The following is a 9,838-nucleotide window of genomic DNA, read 5'->3' on the forward strand; positions in this document are numbered from 1 at the left end:
TGTCATTGAAATATTCCATACCAACGATTACTTTTGTGATACTTATTCTATGTGGATATCTTAATTACAATAAGACTCTTATGACAATGAAAGATTTTTATGCTGCTTTTTGGTTGCCAATACTGTATTTTCTATGTGTTTCTGCAGTCGTGTATTCTTCTACATGGACTTACTGCACTTGGAAAGAATGCTGTTCATCTTCATGGATACCGAGAAATTTGACAGGTAGATCTCTAAATATTAGTAAATAATCATCATTCTGAAACATTTTCATAAGTAATACTTGTATTTCTTTAATGCCTTGTACGAAAATGATCAAAGAAAGTACATGAGTATATAGTGAACACAATCTATGGTATTTATCAAAGGGTTATCATTTGCCCTCAACCAAAACCTGTATGGGCAACATCTTGTCATTGGACCAACAGTTAAACACTTGAGAGGACATGTAAAAACGCACCCCAAAAGGCCTCTTGTGCTCTCGTTTCACGGGCTGCCGGGTACAGGAAAAAATTTCGTTAGCACCATGATCGCTGAGCATATGTACGCAAAAGGGATGTCAAGTCAGTATGTACATTACTTCTCGGCAACGAAGGACTTTATTCATCAGAGTAAACTGGAAGAGTATCAGGTAATGGTGATTCAACAGAGCGCATTTGTCATTACTGTTAAACCTTTTTTATCCAATTTAAACATACTACTTAGCGTTTAATACAATACATTACATATTATGCATATCAAGCAATCATACAGTAAACATTATGCATAATATAGAACACCATAAAGAAACATATCGTAGAAGCCGTGCGAGCATGCCCTGAATCTCTCTTCATTTTTGATGAGATGGACAAAATGCCAAGTGGAATCATTGATATCGTGAAACCGTACATTGATTATAACCAACCTGTTGAAGGGACCGATTACAGGCACTCAGTATTTCTATTTTTAAGGTAAGTTCAATAACACAGTCATGCTGCTTGTGTTTTCATTCCTTGTGGAACTCTGTCTGCCTTCATACTTGTGATCAGGTGATGTGCTAAGAGCGCATATCGTCACAAATGTTTGTAATTGTATCAGGCGTGATTTCCCTCCAGTTTAAACATGTTTATAATGATGATTAATGCGTTTATCTTTATTATCAACTTCATATGATAAACAAAAAAATCTTATCAATTTATATTAATGTTCGTATATATACTAAATGTAAGATGAAACTGTGCGAAATAGGAATCATTTCTTCAATTAGGTCAATTTGATCTACGATAACATTTATTATATTATTTTATTTATTGCTTTCGATTTGATAGTCTTTGAAAGGCAATTTCAAAAATAAACAATTAGAAAATCTTATATCAATGTCAATTTAAATTTATTATAATTTTATATATTTGAAATAGTTTATGTATTTGTTTGACTGCATACCTCTTGTTCTTACAGCAACATGGGAGGTAATCAAATAACAAATTCCTTGCTTGAACACATGCAAAATGGAAAAGAGCGATATACCTTGAACTTCCGCGACTTAGAGGAAATTGTGCGCCTCCCGAGCTTTAACCTTGAAAGTATGTATAAATATGTGCTCCATTAAAAGACGTTCATTCTTATAGTTATGTGTTTTTAGTTTGCAGAGATTTTGCGTCTCAAAGCAAGTTTAGCCGTGATTTTTATTTCACTAAACAAACAATATAAGAATATAATGTTATTATGGTAGCATTCTATGAAATTCCAGACGCCTTGAAGAACAGCGATTTGGTGAGGAGCAATCTTATTTCTGCGTATATCCCTTTTCTTCCTCTTGAGAGAAGACACGTGAAAAAATGCATCATTGACGGATTGTTTGCTAAGGGGTATTACAAATATGGCTTTCAAATCGACCGGGATGTTGTGAGGCAAATTGCCGACGAGTTGATCTACTTTCCAAAGGATACGCAGCTGTTTTCAATTACAGGATGCAAAAGGGTATATGAAAAGATCGATCTCATTATGCAACAGGATTAACAGTGCATGCATGGCATGGAGTTGGTAAAAGATGAGATTGTCTCATGTAACATAGGCAAGGACCAAAATGTTTCATCAAAATAGGGTACAACATTTCTATAACAAAGTATTTTATAGCATGAACGTATGATATTGAGCACCTACTTTTAACAGAGATATGTTGCATTGTTTAATATAAACAGTTTATAATAGTTTAAACATTAAATATTTTAAAACGATTTGGAAGGAAGTGATGATTTATACTGATTCTAAGTCACTCTCGTTGGAACGATGTTGCGCGAGAATGTGGTCTTGTGTTGTGACGGAAATCGGAGTTTCCTGGAGAAACAAAAAACTCCGGCTTGGTGACAACAAACCAAACTCAAATGCACCGAGCTTACCACTGCACTAATTAAACACTGTTTCATTTTGTCAAAAGGTTGCCTGTGTAAATATTTGATTCTTTGTATGTTATCGTGAGAATGCTTTCAAAGATACGATGCAGTCATTTTTAGAAACTATAAACATCCCACACGGTATGCCTTATAAAAAAAGGTTTAAAACTGTGTGATCATAGGGTTTCATAATAAAAACATCATGTCAAATATTTGAAGAAAATGAAGTCACATGACAAAACACTCCGAGTCAGCCAAAAACGTGTTCGCCAAATACGGTTTTAAAGGTAACATGAATAAGCAAAATCTTGATAAAAAACGAAAAACATTGAAGAGTACTTGCCTTCTAGTTTTTGAAGATGAACTTCACAAACAAAATATAAGGTTTAAAATAGCGTCCTTATATAAATAAACTTTCTGTCCTTTGATTTTATGAAAACGTTGCAGATTAAAGCTTTCGTCAAAACCGTCTTTGGCATTCTAGACATGTTCCGGCATGTGACGTCTTTTTCTTCTAATATTTTACATATTTTACCTTATATTCAGTTACTCATTTGGAATAAAAGTTTTTATTTTTAATAATGTTTTCTTTATTTCTTCCCAGTTTTAGTACAAAGATGCTATTTATTATGAAACTCTATGATCACACAGTCTTAAGTCTTTTATTCTCTAAGGCAGACTGTGTGTAATGCTCATAGTTTCAAACAATGAACGCATCGTTTCTTTGAAAAATTGTTAGCATAAGGTACTCAAAATTGTATTCCTCCGTCTGCAGATAGAGTTGGGATCCCTAATCAATGAAGTACATGGAGTTTACCTATTAGTTTATTATTATTTGTTTCATTATTAAGTGTCCTAAGTTTAATGTATACCTTGCGTTTTTATTTTATTCAGGATTAGTGGGAAAATAGTTTGTGCACGTAACCTGGTTTAAGCCCCCAGTAATTTTAACTTCTACTGACCGTTCCAAGGCGGTAACTAACAATCCTTGATAAACATACATAGTTTTTAATATTGTATATATGCACTGGGTCGTTTGTGGAGTTTTTGCTGTTGTTCCATGTTGCTTGTTTGTGATTTTTTTTTTTTTTTTTTTTGCATTCTATGTGTTTGGGGTTTACCCAATGCCATTAAACGAATGAAGACATAATCAATGATTTCAAGAGAATGACTAGGTACCCTGTGGACAATATACTACACCATTAGCGCAAAATGGAATTGTTGCTATGGCTTGATTAATTTACAGGTCATGTCCGAATATGTACGTTGAGCATTTAAATGATATATTCTTTGTTTTACTGTATGCTATATTCTAATGATCCAATAAAGGCTTTTATTTTTCTACTTTTGTGTTTGAATAAGTGTGAGATTGAAGTGTGAGATTGAGGTTGATTACTCATAAACTAGTATAGACCCGCAGAAAACTCCTGTGTCACTGATCATTACATGGTGTTAGTCACTAAATCTGTAAACAAAGGTAGTTTGATACGTATTCGGTCTGTCTGTATTTCGTAAGTTGGATTTATTCATTTCAAGAACAATAAAGACAAGTAATAGATGTGAACAATATTTTCTGAATATGTTATTAGTACAATGGAAACTACAGGTACAAAGCAAATAGACAATTATGTTATGACGACTCTATTTGAAGCACACGATCGACACTGAACGAGAGGAACCCACATGTTTACCTCCTATCTGCCAATGGTGGAATGTTCAGTTTTAAACTAAGATCAGGAATTTCTCTATCAATAGAAGATTTATCAGTCATTACAGCGTCTCCATTTTTAATAAAACCATGATTTTTAAATGTGTTCAATGTATCCTAAAAACAAGTTCTGTCAATGCTTTATCTCAGATTGACCCTGTGAATAATTCTGAAAGAAACATTGAACCACCATTTGGATCACATCCTGTTAAAGCGTTTAATGATGTTTTTACATTAAGTCATTAGCATACATTTGTCTGTAAACCTAAAGCACAGGGACTTCGTTTTTTTTACTTCTGTTATATTAGTAATTATAAAGGTGTTGGGGAAGCTCTTTTGTACGGTAATAGCATGTTTTTTTATTGTCTCTATGTGGCCAAATTGTAAGTTGGCACAATTTAAAGTACTTACTATTAATCTATGACAAGTTTTGAATTCGAAAATAATGCCTTAGTTGACAAATAGAACAACAAAAGCCATTCTCAGATTTCAAAGATTTGAAATAATTTTTACATCCAGATTCATTAGGCACTTTATAATTTGGAGGAACTAAAAAGTAGAGGAGGGTTATAAATCGTATGTATGATATCCCAGTGTAATATTTGAACACGCTTTTCGCTTTCCATTTTACTCGTAATAAAAGTTCATATTATTAATGTACTTACATGAATTTTCTGTCTGTGTGAGACCAAAGATTTCTCTTCGCAGTCCACTTTTAATATATTCTGACTGAACTAAATGTAATAAGTACAGAATGTCTCAAACAATAATCACTTTTATGAAAATATAAAATCATACGATCAAGTAATTTCAATCTTTTTTCAACATGTACAAATTATTTAATCAATCTGTATGATTTTATAGTAGTTAGAATTAATCAGTTTTGAATCATGAATTATAACCTGTAAGATTGTTATCGAAATTTTAAGCCTCTTCGGCTGAACACCAGAGACCAGAGATTTGTTATCGCTTTACCAGCGGCATCCGAGCAGGTGAAGTTTGGAATCCACTGCAGCGTGTTGGGCTGAAACCACCGACCTCCGAGTAATGAGCTAAATTAATTTACACGGATACATGTCATAAGAATAGTATCGTAAAGTATATTTAGTAAAGATAATACTAGAGTGATATTTCTCTCTATCCAGCATGTTTTGAGAGAAAGCTTAGCGATTGAAGTTTTTCTGTCAGTTAACTCAACCAATATGTACTTAGAATTATCTCGTAAAGTTATATTGGGTAAACAAATTAATACAGTGACAATTGTTTTTACTACCCCGTATTGAAACCAAACAAAGCGATTTAAGCTTCTTGTCAGTTGGCCCAACCAATCTGAATACTGCACAATGCAGCAAATGTTAATCAAAGCTGAACACAAAATGTCTAACACGGTAACTGGCAAGATAAACAATTAACATTTTAAAAAGTGTATGGAGACTATGCATCATATCTGAAACTTACAAAAAACTCAACAGCTGAAGTGTGTTCAAATTTCTCGAAGATGATGCCTGTCCTGAGCAATAATTATCGGCGTTCAATCAATAATAGAAACATGAAAGCGATAGATGCGGTTCAAAAGTCAGACGAAGTGCCTATACCAAGTAACATTAAAATGCAGGTGCTGCATATACTATTACAACAGGCTAAACTGTGTGATATATGTGATCGGAACCTCATAGTTTACCACGGACAAAAAGGAACATTGGGTTGGAATACCAAGAGAACTCCTTGGAATTTTCGATAATTGTAACCGCTGTGGTCTCCTGCAAAGGTTACCAGTATCAAAATATGATATCAGATTTTAATTGAAAGAAAACAACAAGACGTAAATCGGAGAAGATGAAAAAAGGGCGTAAGATCGCTACCATGTCAAAGTCTGTATAGAGCGATATGTACGCATTACTTTTTGATGCACTGAGTATGATGTTGCATTTTCCTGGGCCAGCATAAACCATTAACTGATCGTTTTAAGGTCAGTATAACTTTCATGCGGTTGTTAGGCACTGAAACTAGGACCGTTCACGCGCCGAAGTGCATGCCGTCCGGCAATGCCTCTGCTCATAAGCTTGTAAGACCATCGGAGCCTTTCGATATAGTCCTGATCTAGCCTCCTGTGTGTTTTGTGCTGAAATGGGTGCAATTTCGTGACACTTAATTCAAGTATACACACAGTATACCTAAAGTGGCCAATTGAAAAAAATAAGACTTGATCAAACTTCTGAGAAAGTGTGTTGAGCTGAATTAAAAATATTTCGAGGGACTCTACTAAATAGTTTTTAATAGTTAACGTATCTTTCATACGCCCCTCGCAACAATACCAGTATAGAACTAGAGAATCGATTGTTTATTTTACAGTTAAATTGACCGTTAAAAGTATACTCCATGCGTCATACAGTTTTATCATCATTGGCATTTGTGGCAATTGATTCGAAAAATATCTTATCGAAAGACGCATTTATATATTGGAGATTCTTGCTTTATCTTCAAAATAAATGAAGATAACATAAACGCCATATTACATTTAAAGTCAATAAAACATATCGAAAAGGCTAAATCGATTTGATATTCTAAAATGCAGTGCTTTTCTTGTAAACATCTATAATATAAACGTTTTATTTTCTTGAAACAAGTGCAATTCCTGTACTTGAGGGTAGTAATATAATATAGTAAATGCCATGAAAAGAATAATAAATACATGCTTTATTGTAACCCCTAAGAATAAACCCAACTATTTACATAAAGCATAATAATCTGTGTTTGTAGTGTATACAACTTTCAGAGCAGTTTGACCTTTGAATATGTGTTTAAAATACACACTAAGGTGTTGTTTTTTTAATTTCCAGTATTGTATGTTGCCCCGAGCGCACGGTTTTGAGAATATGAGGGAAAAGTATCTTCAACCTAACTGTAGTGACAATAGTGAAGTTTGAACACATCTATTTTTCAACGACACCAGCTCATCATCGTAAGGGGTTTGGGAATTGCAACATGACAGGAAAATGCCCATTTTAAGATCACCAACTGTCGGAAATCCTTACCCTATTAGCTTTACCTCAACCATTTGTCGCCAATCGCCTTCTACCATCTCCTTCACGGCAACAACATATGTTACGGTCATGATCAATGTAGAAGATGACGCAGACTCATTGATATAAAGGTAGATGTTTGGGGTTATCGTGGTTATCATAAATCTAAACACGCCGATTTACGTTCATTTCATTTTTGAGAAGAAATTGTATTGGTTGAATATTTATTTAGAATGTATACGGTCATTGGGGTTAAGATGAAAAAGCTGTGTGGCCGTTCATCAAAATGAAGGAAAATTGCCAACTGGGAAGAATATACTTAACAGTTGACGTTGTTTGGCCGTCAATATACGTTTACGAAATACAAGATTGATGGCTAAAGGGTCTGCACAGGCAACATATTAGAGTGGATTAGATTTTTTTGGTATTTGTTTCAAATTAAGGCACTATATTAAGCGTGATTTGGGAGATTGTGATCAAGTCATGTCACGATTTTAAGAATTTTAATCAAGAGTTAGACCATTATATTGACGATTTATTCAGATATCACGCAACGAGTTCTTCCCGACGTAACACCCGACACTTATAAATGATGTAATCAGTGGTGAAAGAACATACCAACTCTTGCGCAAAACAGAGTGCAAAACAAATATTTAAGTCACGGTGGGGGAGACAATCTACATATGATAATCTTATAGCACCGCTTCGTGTGATTGCACATGTATATTGAATTTGTAATCATAAACGTCCCTAATTAACTCTATATGTTTTTTAGATTTAAACAGTTAAATCTGTCGGAAGTGAATCAATAGTGTATTTAAACTGTTTGGTGTTTTTCTTTTTATTTTAAAATATCATAGTGTTTGTTTTATGCCGTTAAAGCGAGCTTAGTGTGGCTGTCGAGAGCGCCAAATAGGAGGTTGCGGGAGTTGTCGGGTCGTTGAGGAGTTTTTCCCGAAAATGGGAGCTTCACTGACTGAATAATGAAGATGAAGCTTGTTTAATAATCAAGTCCTTTTTATTTTGAAAGCAAACGCATACATATTAATAAACACAAAGTACAAAAGATGTTACAAATACTTAAACTAATTTGGGGAAACTCGCTTTTAAAAATGCATGTGAAAGGTTAACTGGTTTACAACATTTACAATTAGTTAAATTTAATAATTGTTTGTTTAATAACCATATAATTAACTTTATAAATACTTGCAAACAGAAATAAGATATGTACATTTCTAAGTGAGTTCATATTTTAAGACAAATAATTGAAGAACATAATTTCCACATAATTCAAACTTCTTATTATATGAATATTACTTCTTATTTAACAATAAATTCACAAAATATTAAAACTATTATATTTAAAAGTTCTTTGATAAAATAAATTGAGTTAAACACAAAAAGTAATACATAAAAATAATGACAACATTGCTGAATAATGAAGATGAAGCTTGTTTAATAATCAAGTCCTTTTATTTTGAAAGCAAACACATACATGTATATGCTTTTCAGGACACAGGCTTCTTCTTAAATATTATGTTTTCAACAATATGATACCGATCTCAGATTTAATAAGCATCATTAAACCATTAGCTTGTCACTACAAAAATTCTAAAATTGAAGCTGGCTTAGCCTGAGGGATTGTGCTACTGTTTTGAAGAAAAATGTATGATAAGTTGACACCAATTAATGTAATTAAAGGGAAATCAGTTAGCCTATGGTGACCAAATTATTGAACTTAAAAACAAGTTAAGAATCTAAAAGATATTTATTAACTGCCAAAAATATTATTCAGGCTGCATGCATTAATATGTTTACATGATATATGGAAACGCAAAGTTTGAAAGGGAGTTTTCATTCATCATAGTTATTTTTAAAATATATCTAAATAATCATTTCTGAATTATTAAACAAAATATGTATATATATTACCCAAATAAAATAAACATTTGTAATTTACAATTATCATTTTTACATAAATTTATATTTAATATATGTCACAAAAATGTGGGGCATAATATTTGAATTAGGCTTTGATTTTTCAGAGCAGTGTTATGTGCGTTGGTAGGAACCAATGCGGGGGCATTTTAGTGTGTGTTGATGCCGCCCTGTTAAGTCAGGGGATAGAGTACCGTGCTCATTGAACGGCGGCTGTGGGTCCACGCCCTTAACCGGGCACTATTTTCTTAAAAGCTTGAAATATAATAAAAATGCCCGTTTAGCTCAGTCAATAGAGCAACGCGCTAAATTTCCGCCTGTGGGAAAGCCTCCACTATCACGCAACTTTTTTCTCTTATTTTAGCTTCAAGTGTAATATTATTTTTAACAAAGAAATGCCTGCTGAACTCAGTCGATAGAGAAACGTGATATATTCCCGGCAGTTGTTGGTAATAGCCTGCACCAGACACTCACTCTTTTCAGGATTACTCAAAATTGCATTAAACGAAGAAACGACGAATTGATATCTTTATTGAATTAAGAAAACAAGATATTTCTCATTATAAACAACTTGGATTTCATGAAATTGAGATCAATTGAGATCACTCTTGTGATATCTTTAAAACAAATCGAGTTAGAAGAAGTATTCTAAATTTACCAACTTACTTGGCAAATCTTATATTCAATTCTGATTGTTAATTGTAAATTAACACCTGATATTCTATGAATCAGACCTTCGTGATGAACATAGTTCTAAAAACGGTCGAGGGACATTCAGTGGCATGTTCCATGGAATC

At 33.3% G+C, this 9,838-nt stretch overlaps 1 protein-coding gene across 2 annotated transcripts; it reads left to right on the forward strand.

The window, feature by feature from the left end:
* On the forward strand, positions 1-2,153 carry LOC128225879 (torsin-1A-like). 2 transcript variants are annotated; one of them, XM_052935777.1, is made up of 5 exons: positions 1-225; positions 369-631; positions 775-950; positions 1,438-1,562; positions 1,730-2,153. In XM_052935777.1, exons 1-5 carry the CDS (start codon positions 81-83, stop codon positions 1,996-1,998), a joined length of 978 nt encoding a protein of 325 aa, XP_052791737.1. In that variant the 5' UTR covers positions 1-80; the 3' UTR covers positions 1,999-2,153. The 2 variants fall into 2 exon arrangements, with proteins under 2 accessions (XP_052791737.1, XP_052791738.1); XM_052935778.1 differs by having other exon boundaries at positions 844-950.
* Positions 2,154-9,838: the final 7,685 nt, after the last annotated feature.

This window comes from Mya arenaria, chromosome 3, assembly GCF_026914265.1.
Source record: "Mya arenaria isolate MELC-2E11 chromosome 3, ASM2691426v1".
Classification (NCBI taxonomy): Eukaryota; Metazoa; Mollusca; class Bivalvia; order Myida; family Myidae; genus Mya; species Mya arenaria.